This window comes from Bos grunniens, chromosome 1 (assembly GCF_055505025.1).
Source record: "Bos grunniens cultivar Pamir isolate PY7600 chromosome 1, Bosgru_T2T1.0, whole genome shotgun sequence".
Lineage (NCBI taxonomy): Eukaryota > Metazoa > Chordata > Mammalia > Artiodactyla > Bovidae > Bos > Bos grunniens.
In genome coordinates, this window is record NC_141165.1 from 84,401,797 (window position 1) to 84,418,783 (window position 16,987).

Genomic DNA, 16,987 nt, shown 5'->3' on the forward strand with positions numbered 1-16,987 from the left:
CCGCCAGGAGTGGGGAGTCGGAAAAACTAGGACAAGGAGGGCCCCAGAAACTGGAAGAAGCGGGTGGCTGAACGAGTTGAATCTCAACTAGGACAGACATTATCCCAGGATTTAGCGGTAAGGAGGTCACTGTAGCCTCGACAGGAACATCCTAGTGGGGTGTGGGATGTGAAGTGGATGTCTTACCACCTTTTTCAGTCTTTTCTCCAACTCTCCTCCTCCTGTTGCTGCTGCTGCTGCTAAGTCGCTTCAGTCGTGTCCGACTCTGTGCGACCCCATAGACGGCAGCCCACCAGGCTCCCCCGTCCCTGGGATTCTCCAGGCAAGAACAGTGGAGTGGGTTGCCATTTCCTTCTCCAATGCATGAAAGTGAAAAGTGAAAGTGAAATCGCTCAGTCGTGTCCGACTCTTGGCGACCTCATGGACTGCAGCCTACCAGGCTCCTCCGTCCACGGGATTTTCCAGGCAAGACTACTGGAGTGGGGTGCCATTGCCTTCTCCGCTCCTCCTCCTGAGGACCCCACGAACAGGCCAGAACCCCAGGAGTCACCCCATACCCTCACTGCTCCCACTGCTCTACCCACTGACTCCACTGAAGCTCTGCGTCTCCATCAGCTCTGACCTTGGTTCAGGCCACACCACCTCTTTCTTGGACTTGCAGCCGTTCCTCACTGACCCGCTTATCTTTAGGCTCCTCTCTCTAATCTGCCCCCAGCACGGCCTGAGTGATGGCCCTAAAATGCATGACTGACCCTGAGTCTCTAGTCCTGAAGTCTCCTGGACTCCCGTCATCCTCAGGATGATGCTCAGCTTCCATACTGTGACCTTGCCTCTTCGCCACCTTTTTATCTTCCCAGCTCTTCATCTGACCACCTCCTCCCTACCAAGGCCTTCAAAAGCTCTTTTTTACATGCTTTCCTGACTCATCCTGCCCCTCCTGCAGTTAAAGTGTCACCTCTCCAAGAAGCCTCCCATGACTACCCCCTACCCTCTGGGCACCCAGCTGTGGCTCATGGCCACTTGCCTGCTGCACCGGTTCAATGGTCAGCTCCATGTAGCGACTGATGGCTGCCATCCTCTGGAGTGGCTTGCAGTGTGGGAGTGTGGTGAGCGGCACCCAATCCGAGTTCTTTCAAAAGGAGACAGGAAGACAAAAAGGAAGAAGGAGACACTTTCTAAAAACAGGATTCCATTTTCTTCAAAAGAATCCCTACAGTATTTTTTCTGTTCTTTTATGGCACAACTCACTTTCTACTTCCTATAAGATGTATCTTATCTGTCTCTTTGATGTCACAGAAGGTGGGTGGGTCCGAAACTTTGCTGCACAGTGGAACTACCTGGGCTTCTTAAAAAACAGCTAATGTTTAGCTTTTAACCCCAGACATTCCTATTTAACCAGTGTGGAACTGACCTGGAGAGTTTAAAAGCTCCCGGGATAATTATAAAGTTTGGCAAAGCTGGGAGACCACGTAGGTGGGTGCTAAACAAATGCTTTTAGAAGAAGTGGTTCTCGAACTTCACTGTGCATCAGAAGCACCAGGAGGACTTATTAAAGCAATTGAGCTGTGTTTTGGTAGAGCTTGGTGGACCCTGGAATTTGCATTTCTTACAAGTTCTTGGGCGATGCTAGTCCAGGGACGACACTTTGAGAACCAGAGCTGTAAAGACTGCTGAAGAGATGGTGAAGGCTCTACTTACTCTCTTCAGAACACTAAACACATGGGGCTTTCCTGAAATATTTTAGCTCCCTTTTGGAATATAATTCACAACAGATTCTAGAATGGAATGAAAATAACATCCCATCAGAGCCTTCCTGGGAACTTGGATCTTTGGTCCAAGAACCTGTATCTCCCCTTTTAGCTTGGCCATACGTACACGCTATCTCCTGTTTCATTAGCTCAGTCAGATTATGCCGTTAAAGCTAGAGCATTTGGAGGAGTGGGCCTGGCTCACTCACATGGAGTCTCATTTCCACTCTGAAAGAAATGAGAATAGTGAAGAGTCTTCATAGGACACTAGATTTTTTTTTTCCTGAAAAAATTATCTTAGAAAAGAGGGAGGTGCTTTCTGTTCAAGTCTTTACAAGCTGTCTTATCATGAGGCACTCGTTCGATTATTTGCAGTCAAGGACTTCTGACAAAGACAAACTCCCTCAGTTAGCATAGTTCTCCTTACTTACAGGGGTCACCTGATTAAATCAGTAAAGACAGAGACAGACACATTTACAGATATGACATAATTGCAAAGGGCGGATCTTACTGTAAACAACACTTTAAAAATCAGCTTTTTAGCAATATCAACTTTTTAAAAAATTGTGTTATTGGTGGTGATGCTGTGGGTGTCAAATGCATGCAAAAGTAGGAACATAAGTTTTTACCAAACGAGGGCAAAAAGCACATTACTTCTAAACTCAAGTATTAATGTATATAGTAAGTGAATTTCAATATATGTGTAAATTACCAAATAGCATAAGTGGACATTTGACTGTTTTATCTACATTGCTAAAAAATGTTCAAGTTCATGCAGCAATGAAAGAAAAAACTTTAAAAATATTTTGTACTTGGAAAAACAGAGGATCCTATTTTCTCAGGGCACTCAGCATTGGGCATAACAGTAGTTCTTTAAAGTGACTGACTGGCCCACACCGAAGGGACCCCCAGATTCCCAGGCTGGGCCCTGGCGAGGCTCTCCACCTCTGCCCACGCTGGGCACAGACACTGGTTGGCCCCATCCAGCTGGGAGACCTTGCCTCGGTCATTGCCTCCTGGTTTTCTTCCTCCTTCTCTGCACAGGTCAGAAGGGCTTGGGTGTCAGGGTTCTCTCCCGCTTCAGAGGCAAATCCCAAGACCTGCCTCATCTTGCTCTTCATCACGCAGGAAAGGAAAATGATCTGAGAAGTGGAAGTTAAGGTTCAAGGAAGCAGAGAATTTCAGTTGCCTGATGCTGCCTTTACCTTGGCACCCCGAGGGCTCCACCCTGGAGTGACGCCCTCTCTCCCCAGAATCATCCTTCCAGGGTAGGCCTCAGAGCAGACACAAGACCATCTAAGGACAGAGCCAGGTCCAATTCTCTCTGTCCCCCCAGGGCCCACCACCCAGCCAGGTGCTCCAACAAGCACCCGGTGAATACTTATTAAACCAAAGGATTATGAAAACCATCTTCCTCGGCTTAGGAGGGACGGTACATGTAGTGGGTTGAACAGCGTCCTCTCCAGATTCATATCCACCCAGAACTTCAGAATGTGACTTTATTTGGAAACAGGGTCTTTGCTGATATCAAGAGTTAGTTAAGATGAGGTTGGCAGTGGCCTAGGGCAGATAAGGTAAGTCCCACAACAGGAACTTCAGAGGAAGAGAAGACAGGCAGAGATGCACAAAAGGAAAAGGGCCATGTGACGGTAGAGGCAGAAATGGGAATTATGCTGCCAGGAACCAAGGCACCCCAGGAGCCCACCTGAAGCCGGAAAAGGCAGGGCGAGACTCTCTCTCGGAACCTTTGGAGGGAGTGTGGCCCTGTCTGGACTTGGGGCTTCTGGTCTCCAAACCTGAGAGAATAAATTCCTTTGGCTTAAGCCATCGAGTTTGTGGCAATGTAGGTGAGAAAATCTTTTTCGTAACTTTTATGCTAAATCCACAGGGTTTTTTCACACACTCCCTCGCCAGCCGAGGCTTATCCACTGTCAGCATCTCCACCCGCCACTGTCTGAGCTTAGTGTGCCCTTGAGGCCCTCACAGCAAGGTCACCGGGGTGTCAGCACATCGGGCAACATCCCCCTGGGGACAAGAAAGGGGGACAGCTTTTCTCCCTGCTTCCCCACCCCAGGCTCCAGCACCAAATAGGACAGGACGTGCAGGATCAGCTGTGCAGGCCAAGTCAGCTCTCAAAGCCCTTCCCAGCCCACGAGAAAGACAAGGCAAAGGTGAGAAAACAGATTCACAGAGGGTGGGTGGGGCCAGAGCAGCGGAAGCAGCATGGAGACAGGAGCTGGCTCTTCTCTGAGCTCAGGGCCAAGAAGTTCACATTCCCTCTCTGCAGTTTCACAGAGCTCCAGTCAAGAGATCCTTCTTCTTATTTAAAAAAAAGAAAAAAGAAAAAAACACATAATTGCACGCTGCAATTGTGTCTGCCTGCCCTAGGCTTCAAACCACCACCCTGGCCACTGAGAAAGAATTCTTTCTACCAAGCGGGTAGGAGGGCATGGTGGGGCAGAGGGGAGAGGAGACACAGGCAGTCCAGCCCCGGGACCCGGGGTGGATACAGACAGGTCCAGCGCTGCACGGCCGAGCGAGGTCAGCAACCAGGGCGTGGCCCGCAGCAGGTACTCAGGCCGCCGGTCATGGGCCACGATGGCCGAGGCGTAGAGGAGACCAGCCAGGGCTGACAGGAGCCGGGTCCACAGGTGGATGGAGGGAAATGTCTTACCCTGGCACTGGGCAGAGAGAGGAAGGGGCTGGGCTGGGAGGAGCACTGCCGCCTCACCCAGCTCCCTTCGGTTGATTCTAAGACCCTGGCCCCTTGATGTGAGAGGTTGGAGGGCAAGCCCTCTGACCAAGGCCAGCCCCCAAAGGAGTTGTTTCCACTGGGCTTCAAGCTGCTTCCGGGAATTCCCTGGCAGTCTGGTGGACTGCACTCTTTCACGGCAGGGGACACAGGTTCGATCCCTGGTCAGGGACCTAGGATCCCACAAACCATGAGCCAAGGCCAAAAAAATAGTTGCCCCCTTTGTCTGGTGAACTCCTATTCATCCCTCAGAACCTGGCTTAAAATCAACTCTGGGAAACCATCCCTTACCGCCTCCACCCTAAGGGGAGCAAGTAATTCCTTCTTCTGGGTCCCTCACACCTGACACTCCCTCTACTGGAGTGCCTTTCACCCTGGTCACGACTCAGCTCCTTACACAGCTGTCTGCTCAGCAGACAGAGAGCTCCTCAGAGCAGGGCTGAGGGCCTCACCGCCTGGGTGCCCTGGAACTCAGCACTGGGCAGGGGCCCGTGCATTTCAGTGGGGAGAGCATGAGGGAGATAGACTTATGGAGAGCCAAGCCCTGACCCTTCTCTTCCTGGGCCACCAACTCTGAACCAGGCCAGATGGGAAAGTCAGGGAAATTAGAGATAACATTCTGGTAATTTTGAAGCCAAGGGGTTATTTTTGGAGAATGAGTAATGAATATTGGTTTTTTAAAAAGGAAACATATGCAATATCCATATGTAAGTACCATTTACAGGTATAAAGTCACTTTCTATACACATTAAGTATATAAACACATATGTATTTCCAATTTATACAATTACATAGGTATTTAAATTAACAGAATACATATACATGTGTGTTTACATATATATACACATGTGTTTATATGCACACACGTGTTTACATATATATATACATGTGTGCTTACATATATACACGTGTGTCTACATATATACACGTGTGTCTACATATATACACACATGTGTTTACATATATATATATATACATAAACTTAGTTTGTTCATTAGATGACTGTATTTGGAGACATGCAGTCCTTGCCTAAGGAATGGACAAAATTCAAGAGAAAAAGCATGTTTTGGTTGATCTTCCCCATTTTAATTTTAATCCTCAAAAGGACTGAATTCCCAGTGGTTGGAACTCTGTGCTTTCACTGCCAAGGGCCTGGGTTCAATCCCTGATCAGGGAATTAGGGTCTCACAAGCCATGCAGAGCAGCCAAGGAAAAGGAAACAAAAAAAGATTCCTCAGGAGTGCTAGGTCTCCCTCTGCATCCCTTCTAACTTTGTTCCCGGGCCTCCCTGTCTCTGGCTCACTACCTGCTGGTGGCTCAGTGTGAAAAGTCCACCTGCCAGTGCAGGAGCTGCAGGAGATGTGGGTTCAATCCCCGGGTTGGGAAGATACGCTGGAGATGGAAATGGCAACTCATTCCAGTATTCTTGCCTGGGAAATCTCATGGACAGAGGAGCCTGGCGGGCTACAGTCTATGGGGTTGCAGAGTCAGACAGGACTTAATAACTAAACCACCACCACAACACCCCTGAACAGACAGCACCTAGCTGGGGAGGGTGACCCCTGAACCGCTAGCCCCAGAGGCTGCAGGTGGAGTGACCGCCCTTCCCTTGGCCCTTCCTACCTCACACAACGCAGGCAGCACCACAGTAGCAAGAAACCTTTGGGGTCCTCCAGCCCACCCACCCCATTTTACAGGGGACATTGATGGCCAGAGGCGCAGTGACTTGCTGAGAGGGGCTCAGCCGGAGGAGCCCTCTGGTCTCACTCTGGTGCCAACCCACGCCCAGCACCATCTGACTCAGCACTCAAGCTCTTGTCAGTGTCGGTACTAGGGCTCTGGAGGGCTAGAGAGCTCTGTTTGCTTGTGGCACTGGGCACACAGCAGGTGCCTCAAGCATTGCTGCTTGAAGACTGGAACTGGCTTGGTGACTCAAGATGTGGCAGGAGCTTCTCCAGCACACTCAGGCCTGCCTAACAGTTCAGGACTGATGGTTGAGGGGACAACCCACCTGGTGGTTTCCTGGCAAATTTGTGCTGGGGGTTGGAAGTGGGCCATGCCTCAGCCGCTCCTGCAGCAGCAATGATTCCCCATGTCATCAGCACAGTGCTCTGCTAATCAGAGCATGTTTCACACTCCTTGTCCCATTCAAGGACTTGCCCCTGGAAAAATGGGATCTTCTCCCATCAAAGCTACCCAGCTGGACTGCTCAGTGCCCCCACCAGGGGTAAGTTAGAAGCAGCTTCTGGGGGATCCAGGGTCTGAGGCCATGCTGGCTCAGCTTCCATTACACCCCAGTCCTGCTGGCTTTCTTCCTAATGAGGGAACCCTAGCTCTGGGCTTTTGTTCACTGGGCCAGACACACTCAGGGCTGGCAGTCCCCCCTAGATTACCCAGCTCAGTCCCTGCAATCTCCCTCTATCTTCCTGCCAAGGGGTCATCTGGCTTGAATGCCTCTAGTGATGAGGAGCTCACTACCTACTAAAGCAGGAATAACAATACCAATTGCTGTCAACATGCCAGCCACTGGGCAAAGTGTCTAACCCATGGAGTCTTTTTTCCCACTGAATGGGAAGTGGCCCTCCCAGTAACCTCCTGGTTATTGGTTTCGGTCTTGGTTCTGATCACTAAGACTGCAGAGAACAAGGCTACTCTTTCTGCCTCAAGACAGCCCTCCATTTCCGGTATCCATGAACTCCCTATTTTCTAGGCCAGATACAGTTGCTCAGTAAGAAATGTCTCCTGGCACTACCCTGGGCAGACCCCAAATGTCGGGCACACAGCAAGAAGTAAAACTGAAAGGGCCACTGCTCTCACGGTGCCCACCCTCTGCTGGGGAACCAGGCAGCCACTAGGCAAATAGCTAAAGGAGCTAATTTCAGGCTGTGATAAATGTGATCAAGAAAATGAAGCAGAGGGAGGGACCCAGAGGTGGGGCTGGCCTGAGGTATTTTAGGGGGGCTGGTGTTATGGGTTGGATTGAGTTTCCCCAAAAAGACATTGGAATCCAACTCCCAGAGCTAGTAAATGTAGCTTTATTTAGAAGTAGGGTCTTTGTAGATGATCAGGTTAAGCTGAGGTTGTTAGAATGAGCCTTAGTCCAAGATGACTATGTCCTTATGAAAAGGGGAAAGTCAGATACAGGAACGTATGGAGGAAAGGCCACGTGAAGACTACATGCATTGGTGTGTGTGCGTGTGCATGCACACTCACACACACACATGGAGAACACCACACAAATCCTGGAGTTGTGCTGCCACCAATCAGGGAACTAGCAGAAGCTCAGGGAAGGGCCTGAAACAGATCCCTCTCTAGGACCTTCAGAGGGAGCGTGGCCCTGACACTTTGGGGTCGGGCCTCTGGCCGCTGAGACTTAAGACAATACATTTCTGTTGTTCCAAGTCTGTGATACTTTGTTACTGCAGGCGTAGGAAACTTTTACAATACAGGTGGTCAGGGCACTGCAGCAATTTCTTCAAAGGTTGTCACGTGACACAGCTTCCCAGCCCCCACACCACCCTGAAGACCCATCCCAGGGGGGCTGAACTGAGCACAGTACTCCCCACACTCTGGAGATCACACCTTTGCTGAGGAGGAGGCCCGGTGCCCTGGGAGGTTTCACTGCTGCTCTCAGAGTGCTCAACTAAGCCCCCGCCATCCCCAAATCCTGTTCTCCTGGAACTGCTATTAAATCACAGCGCTGGGACTTCCCTGGTGGTCAGGTGGCTAAGGCTCTGCACTCCCAGTGCAGCGGGCCCCAGTTCGATCCCTGGTCAGGGAACTAGATCCCAAATGCTGCAACTAACAGTTTGCATGCCACAACTAAAGATCCCATGAGCCACAACAAAGGTCAAAGGTCCTGAGTGCTGTGGTTAAGACCCGGCCCTGCTGAATAAATAAATTAATATAAAGAAACACAGTGCTCTTGGGCAAGTGACTATTTTAAGACTAAATGATGGGCTGGCACATTCCTGGGGTCACGTAATATGTGGCTCTCTTGCAGGTGCCCTCTTGCCTTGGTGGCCTTTCCCGTGCTCTCCGCTGCCCCTAGTGCCTCCCCTCACCTCTGCTTCCTCAGGCCCCACCCTGCCTTCCTGCCAGCCCAGGCACTCCAGCACCCAGTGGTGTCAACAGTTTCCACCCTCATTCATTTGCACAACGCAGAGGTTTCTCTCCCTCTTTTCCAAAACCCCAAACATTTGATTCTCTTTCTTAGAGCATTCGAACACCTTGTTTTCCATTTCTGTGTCTTCTTGAGACTGAGCTTGCCAAGGGCAAGCAGGACATCTCAAGTCATGTCTGTTTCCCCCAGGGGATTGGCCAACATAGGGTTTCCTTTACCCCAGACACTGGGAAAATATCTGCCAACAAGACACTCTTGAATATAAAGAGCCCAAGAGCTGAACAATCCTATCTTCCAAAACCTCAAACCTTTTCATTCCTAGGATGCTTGTTCATCCAAACCCAGGGGCTCCTTCCTGAGAACCTGCTTCTCATTTGCTACAAGAAATGGAGTGAACACAGAGCCCTCCCACTGTGAGCCTCAGGATCCCTGGAGGCTGGGGCCAGCTGTCCTCTGCCCCGCACACACATATACACAAACATACCCACCCCATACATACACACACGGCTGGGCACATGGGGACACCACCTCTCCACCCCAGTGACCTGGAGCTAGGAGGATGGTCCCAGATACCCTAAGACCTGCAGGAGTGACCCCACAGTCCCAGCCCCAGGCTCACGATTCTGGAGAGTGGGGGGATCCGGGAAACCCAGGAGCCCAAGGCCGCGATGCCACCCAGCAGGAAGCCGAGGATTTCTGTATTGTCCTGTGGGAACAGTGATACACTCAGCACCCTGGGAAGACACCCAGGCACCCTTGGCCCACCCTTTTCTGCTTTTAGGTGGTTCTTCCCAGCAAGGCCTAGACCTGGCCCCACCCCCAGGACACTGGTTGGGACTGTGTGGAGGGGAGGCACCCGCATTCCCCGACATCATACCACTCTCCCCCAGCCCGAGCAGGCCTGGCCTCACCTGCACCAGGATGCCCAGCAGCCTCCTCTGCGGCCCTCGGTCACGGCCTGAAGCCCATGGGATGGCAGCCCACAGAGCCCAGCCTGGGCCCAGGCTCAGTGGCAGGACCAGGGCAAACATGCTGGCCTGGAGCCGCCGCCTCCTCTTCCTCGCCCGGGAGCCCCGTCCTGCAACAGACACCAAGATCCTGCTCGGCTGCCAGGATCTGGAACCTGACAGACAGCTGCGTGGGAAGAACTGGTGTTGACCCTGGCCACGAGGCCAGCAGGGGCTCCCACGTTGTTCCACAGGCCAGACCTTGCCCACTCTTGAAGGGCCTGTGGTCGTGCCCCCTCATTCCTCCCATCCCCCATGCCTGGTGCTCTTCCCCTTCTCAGCCTTTCACGTAGTTTTGTTTCAAGGCAGGTCAGCGTTATCCTTTATCACATACATCTGCGTGCACACAGTGCTATTCATCCTAGACTGGAGCCCCCTAAGGGCAGGCACTGTGCCTAGGCAGCTCTAGAGTCTGCACAGAGCCTGGCACTGAGCAGAACCCGCACAAGCTTGGTGAATGCACCATGAGTGGGTGGAGTGGGGCCAAGGCATCAAAACTGTGAACAGGAGAAGCATCGACTTTGAAAGACTCCTTGAAATAGAAGACAGATCCTCCGCTGAACAATTCCAAAAACAGCATTCCTCCTCTGGGCAGCATTGAGCCCAAGGACATCTTACATTACGCCCTGGTACAAGCATTTCCTTTTCAGATAAGGGTCCGAGCGTGTTGCTGCCCCTTGTCAGGAATGTCTGATCCCACATATTCCCAGCCTACTCATCCCATCTCAGCCACCTCCAGCCCCTGCTCTGCCTGAGGCCGTGCAGGCCGGTTCCTGGACTCCATTTCCAGAAGTGGTGGGGCTTCACCTGAGCCCCCGGACTTGCACACTGAGTATCACCATCTGTCCCCTAAGCCCTGCCCCCTCCTTCTTCCCGACCTCTTCCCAGGCTGCTCTTTCATCTGGAAGGCCCTTTCCTGCAGTCCCAGTTCCAACGTCACCTTCTCCAGACACCTGCAGACCCTCCCCTCCTCTGCTGCCCACCATGCGCACACCCCTCACTAGCAGTGCTGACTACCTTTTAGGGCCCTGACTCCCTGCTCTGGCTGAGGCCGGGGAGCTCGCCCATTCATCTGTGCCTGGCAGGGGCCCAGCTCGGGCACGACAGGGAGAGGTGCTGATGAATGAAATGAGTGGGTGATGAAGTCAGGAACAGGTGGCAGCACACTCACCCGAATTAGACTTGAATTTGGAGCCACAGACTGGGAAGAGAACGGACACAAAGTTCACCAGGTCGACAGCTGCTAGGTAGGTACCAGTGAAGACCTGCGAGCAAAGGAAAGGTCTTGGTGTTCAAACCTCTTTAAACAACTGAAGTACCTCTTGTTCTGGATCTCCTCCACCACATATGTTCCACTGAAACAGGGTTTCCAGGGATACTTCCCAACCCATAAAGGTTGGTTATCACCTCCATTTGAGGAAATGGGGTTTTGCTCAAGTGATCAAAGCCATTATGAAAACGTTCATCATAGAGATGGGACAGGATCCCAGCCCGCCACACTTTCCATAGTACGGCGTAGTCTTATGCAACTTTGGCCCAGCCACTGACCTTCCCAGGGCCTCTGTTTCCTCATCTGTAAAGCAGGGATAATAACAGCACTTCTCTCAGTGTGAAGTAGATGATATGAGCTGACCTGTGGAAAGTTGCTTAGGCCAGTGATTGGAGGAAAGTAAGATGCACCTGGCCCACTCCAGTGTTCTTGCCTGGAGAATTCCAGGGACGGGGGAGCCTGGTGGGCTGCTGTCTATGGGGTCACACAGAGTCGGACACGAATGAAGCGACTTAGCAGCAGCAGCAGCAAGATGCACCTGCCGAAACTTGCACTCGCTACTGACACTATAGTTGACACTTGAACAGCTCAGGGGTTGGGGCGCCCACTTCCTTGCAGTGGAAATTCTGAGTGTCACTTTGCAGTAGGTCCTCTGTATCCTGTGTTCTGCATCCACAGATTCAACCACCCATGGACCGTGGGGTGCCATAGTGTGTATTATTTGAAAAAATCCACGTATAAGTGAATGCACACAGTTCAAACCCGTGTTGTTCAAGGGTCCACTGTATTTAGTGCTTAACAGCATGTGTTCTAGGGTTTGAATCCTGACACTGCTACTTACAAGAGAGTGACTTTAGCATGGTTATTTAACCTCTCTACACCTCTCCACACCTCTTTTACACCTCGTATGTAAAACAGGGATGATGCAAGCACCCATAATTTAAGGATTAAGTGATTTAATATATGAAAAACCCTTACTATTTAATAAATATCAGCTATTATTATTGGACTTGAGCTGAACTTCATTATCTTTTATCAGCTAGTGAGAATTGCCTCCAAAACGAAAGGTGATTTGTTTCTGATAGAATGCTGCTCACAGCAGGGTCTAGAACTCTCCAAATCTGTGTGCGACCACCAGGCTGCCCTCCATCGCATCTCCCTGGGTGGCAAAAGGCCAGGACCAGCCTCCTGAAGTGGGGCCCACAGGTCCTTCTTCCTTGGGATATGTGTTTTGAGATAGGCCCCTTTCTACACAGATTTGTTTAAGGTCCCAGACTTTGGAAAAACTTGAAATGTTTCTCATTTGCTCCAAAGCCCACATCACCACCTGGGAAAGGATTCAGATACCCCTGCATGAGTGGGGACAGTGCCTGGGCTCTAAAAAACAGTAACAGCAACCATCCTTTTTTTTTTTTAATTGGACATCTACTATGTGCCAGCTCCTGTTTTAAGTGCTGGGGAGATGGCACTGAATTAAAGTTGTTGCCCTTATGAAGCTGACATGCTAGTAAGGGTTAACACGCAATAAAGAATAGACATAATGAATAAAGTAAAGCAGATGGTATATTAAGGGGGAAATGAGCAGGATAAGGGGTCTGGAGCAGCTGTGGGAGACGCAGGGCACAATTTTTAACAGATGGTCAGGAGGTCTTATTGAGAGGAGATTTTTGAGCAAAGACTTGAAGGAGGTAAGCAGCGAGTCACGTGGTTATTGGAGGAGCAGAAAGGCCAGCAGGGGCACAGACCCTAGGTCAAAGCTGCTTTGCGTGGGGAAGGAACAAAGCAGAGGCCACAGTCACCTGTGGGCCCAACCCACCTGAATGGTGAGCTGTTTGGCCAAAATCGCCCCAATGGTGTCACACAGACTGATCAGGAGGCAGCACGCAGCCCACAACGCTGACTGGTCCCGTCCAGATTTCCTCCCACATCTCAGATACAGAAGCCTGAGGAGACAGACAGGAGTGTGGACAGAATACAGAAATGTAAGGCTGGGCTCCCAGAGCAGGTGTCTGAAAAAGGCAGTTGTGACTTGGTGTCCTTACGAATCACTTTCTTCCCCAGATATTCACCAGGTGTTTTTGACCTTAGTTTACAGATGCAAAAAGTAAAGGATGGAAAGGACTCTGAGCCTCTGACCAACAAGCCCACAGCAAGAGCCAGGCCTCACAAAAGGAGGAGTTTCTTTCCCCCTATCAATCTGGCTGCCTCAAATTCACGACCCACCTCTCAGTGCTGACAAACGAGCTGTCAGCTTTTCTTTTTTTGAAAGGAAACAGGAGAGTTATAAAAGTAATCCAATCATTGCAGTTTTACTGCAGAGCAGAGTTAATTGCCTAAATTAAAAAGGCAACTTGTTTCTTTGCAATTAACATGAAATCCTTCTAATCCATCTGTGCAGTGAGATGGCTCAGTTTCTGCCAGCTGCATCTGAGTTGATTTCATTTTGGGTGCACGTTCTTTGCACACCAGGGAAGACTCCTCAAAGATGCTGTGGCACTTTGGATTGCCACTGCTGGCTTCTCTCTCCCTTACTGCTCACTTTCTACCCTCTCATTCCCCCAGGAATAAGTGCAGGAAGGCAGGACAAGCTGGAAGGGGCAGATGTCTCTTTGTCAGCATCATCAGTCGGATCTTGGAAATACTTTGTCTGAGATGTTTTCCTGCCAACGTTTCTACAGGGAGACTGAGGCACAGTTGCAGCTCTGGTTTCATTTCCTTTAACCACAGGGTAGGACTTACTCCACATCATTAGGACCATTTGGCCAGTTCTGAGCATCAGCCCTTGGGACAAATTGATGTGGACAGAAGACGACTGGGCTCCCAAACATTCCTGACTGGCCAGACAAAGCCCAGAGCTCCCAGTGGGAATGTCAACTGTTAATTTTGAGTCCTGAAACTGAAGGACTGAGAGTGAAGACTCTACACTAGAGACTCTCCAAGTTGGACCCAAGTTAGAAATAATTCATTTCAACCCTCCTATTTGAGAGAGGAGAAAACTGAGGGCTATGGTGAAAGGTGAGTTAACGGCAGGCCTTCCACTTTACCTGCGGAGGCCCTGCGTGTGCCCTGCTGATCTCCAGTTCTCAGGGGTCAGGGACCCTGAGTTGGCCCTGATCCAGCCCCTACACAGCTGAGGCAGGGTGGAAACAGAGGCTCTGCTCTCAGCCCAGCCAGTGGGCATTCTCACAGAAGCTCTGTAACGGAGGGTAAGCTGTCTGATAACACCCATCTCAGAGGGTGGCGGTGATGAACATGTGAGACAATGCAGGTAAACTGCCTCCTTAGTTCCCATCCTCTGGTCTGGGTAGTCACCTCACAAGCCTGCCCCTTCCAGTAGGTCCTGGGGTTTCAGTTCTACCCATTCACTCAGGCAAGTTAGTTAGCTTGTCAGAACCTCAGGCGTCCTCATTTAAACAGAGTCAGTGACAGTCCCTGCCTCACGGGGTGGTGGCAGCGATTGGTGAGTTAACGATGGCAGGACTAGGCCCTCAGCAAATGTTCCAAGTGTTTTCTTATTCATGGCCTGCAGACTCTCTCCAACAACATCAGACCTGAAGTAAACGGGAGTGAGTGCTAAAGGTGGGCAGGTGCCAGCCTCCCTGGTGGTGGTCCTTCTCTCCCTCCCCCTCCACCTAGGGAATACATGGTGGGGGGCACCATCCTTCAGAGCTTGGGACAGGGTGGCAGAAGACCTAGAGGCCACCTTTAGCCAGACATCACCCTTAGAACCCAGGTTACGGTGATCACTCAGCCAGATCACTTCCAGTGTTGGCAAAGTTTGTAGCCAGAGTTATATAATTACCTCTCCCCTTCTCAGCTAGGAGGGCCTTGGGTAAACTGAGTCCAGAAACATGGAGAGACAGGCTCACGTTCTCTGCCAAGGGTGGATGGCAGTGCGGGAGCAATAATAATGCTGTTTAATGAGCACTTAAGAAGAGCTCTACCAGCACTAACTCATTGGATCCTCCCATTCAGTCCTATGTGCTAACATCCCCATTTATGTGAGGATAAGTGAGTCCCAGGGACTTTACACCTCGCCCAGCTCACAGGGCCAGTCAGTGGGGAAAGGCTAACAAGAGAACCCAGGACTGGCGGCTTCCAGTCCACGGTCCCGCCCACCATACCACCCAGCCTTCTGTGGGCTCCCAGCCCAGCCTCCTCGTTCGTGGAATCCGGAAAGAAGGATCTGATTTCAGTCTACAGCAAAATGTTCCTTTCAACCCTGGAATTGTCTTGCCTCTTGGATCCTCCCTTTCTGCCCTCCTCCTTCTAGGTGCCCAAGAGCGAGTCAGCAGGGCCAGCGCCCCGTTCCCCCCGCAGCCGCCCCGGCCCCCATTACAGCGCGTGGACGGCGATCCAGCAGGAAGAGGAGCAGATCCACAGGCCGAAGGAGATGCAGACACGGTGGCGGGCGAAGCAGCGGTCCAGGTAGTCCCAGTCCCAGAGCGCGAGCGCCGGTGCGCGGCTGGGAGCCTCCCCCATGGCAAGCTCCATTCCGCCCAGTCCGGTGCCCGCGCCTTCGCGTGGCCAGGGACCCGCGTGCAGCCTTCCTTGCTGCCCGCGGCCCCGGCGCTGCCGCCCCGCACGCCCCCTTCTGTGTTCTGTTCCGCCGCACCAGGCCAGCCCGAGCACACCGTCGGCCGGCCGGAGATGGGCGCGCCCAGCTCCGCGCTCCCGGGGGCGGGCGGCGGCGGTCAGGACTCCAGGGAAAAGTTTCCGGAACCGTGCTGCTCCCCACCCCTCCCGCTATTGTCGGGGGTCTGCGGGCGAGAGGCCGCCCCCCAGCGGCGGGAGCCCGGAGCAGCCTCGGCACAATGGCTGCGCTCCCTGCCCCGCAGACAGAAGGGGCGCGGCTCCGCGGACCCCTTCGCTGTCACCCATCCCCCAAACCGGAGGCCAGAGCGGAATACAGTGACCTGCCAGCCCAGTGGGAGGCACCTTCATTACCCGACATTTCCTGAGCCAAACAATACACACTTCGCTCCCGGCGAGCCGCTTGGGCTCTGGTGATCTCGAGAGGTGTGAAATCATTAAAATGGCACGATACAAAGGGTGCGGTGGGCGGCCAGGAAAGAGGAATCGCACGCGCTCCCCGTCATCCTCTCTCACCCTCTTTTCTGAGGCTGTGGCTGCACCCTGCGTCCCCACCATTTGCTCAAGCGGGGCTCTAGAAGTGAAGTCCTCCTAGGCGGCGACCCCCGCAGTCAGGGAGCCCCGTGATTTTTGCAATCTGCCCCCTCCCATTCAGACACACGGCCACTCAAGTACATGGGACTATTTTTCTTGAAAATAAACTATTATAATTTAAAATTTTCCTTGTTGATTTTTAATAACTTAAAGAAGGACTTGTCTGTATCATTTCTTTTTTTATTTTTAAAGATAGCTCTATGGAGATCCCATTCATATACCATAGAAAATTCACCCTTTTAAAGTGTACAAGCCAGTGGTTTTTAACATATCCACCGAGTTGCTGCAGCCACCATCATTATCGAATTGTAGAACGTTTTCATTACCTGGCAAAAAACCTAGTACCCACTAGCGTTTAGTTACTCTCCGTCCCCCTCAAGCACTCCCAGCCCTCAGCAGCCTGTGTCTCTATGGATTTGTCTATGCCGGACATTCCTTATAAATGGAATCATCCAATAGATAACCTTTTTGTGACTGACTTCTTTCACTCAGCATGATGTTTTTAAGGTTCATCTACATTGTGGCATGTATCAGAGGGTCATTTCTTTGTTTTTTATTTATTTGACTGCACCGGTGGTTGCGGTACTCAGAAACTTCCATCTTCATTGAGGCATGCAGGGATTTAGTTCTCTGACAGGGATTGAAGTGGGGTCCCCTACCTTGGGAGTTCGGAGTCTTAGGGACTGGACCACCAGAGAAGTCCCCATTTTTTTTTCACGACTAAAAAATAATCCACTGTATGGGTGTACCACATTTTATTTATCTTTTCATCACTTGATGGACAATTGAGTTGTTTCCACTTTGGGGACATTATGAACGATGCTATTACGAACACTTGTGTACAAGTTTTTGTGTGGATACAGGTTTTCAGTCTCTTGGGCATATACCTGGGTGTGAAAT

The 16,987-nt window shown here is 51.3% G+C and overlaps 1 protein-coding gene across 19 annotated transcripts in view; it reads right to left on the bottom strand.

The window, feature by feature from the left end:
• TMEM44 (transmembrane protein 44) overlaps window positions 1-15,802 on the bottom strand; it is a 49,362-nt gene extending 33,560 nt beyond the window's left edge. For 6 of the 19 annotated variants that reach the window (XR_015134230.1, XR_015134229.1, XR_015134228.1 and 3 more), the window contains exons 1-8: window positions 15,240-15,740; window positions 12,717-12,843; window positions 10,802-10,895; window positions 9,535-9,701; window positions 9,243-9,329; window positions 4,259-4,429; window positions 2,750-2,890; window positions 1,025-1,129 (exon numbers count right to left, since the gene is read on the bottom strand). Coding sequence is in view for 9 of the 19 variants with exons in the window: in XM_086320375.1 (XP_086176501.1) it covers window positions 1,025-1,129; window positions 2,750-2,890; window positions 4,259-4,429; window positions 9,243-9,329; window positions 9,535-9,701; window positions 10,802-10,895; window positions 12,717-12,843; window positions 15,240-15,394 (1,047 nt within the window). In the remaining 10 variants the exon portion in view is untranslated. Of the gene's footprint in view, window positions 1-186; window positions 1,130-2,749; window positions 2,891-4,258; window positions 4,430-5,806; window positions 6,097-9,242; window positions 9,330-9,534; window positions 9,702-10,801; window positions 10,896-12,716; window positions 12,844-15,239 lie in introns of those variants that run through there. The other 13 variants (XR_015134217.1, XR_015134211.1, XR_015134243.1 and 10 more) reach the window with 11 other exon arrangements.
• Between the last annotated feature and the right edge of the window lie 1,185 nt (window positions 15,803-16,987).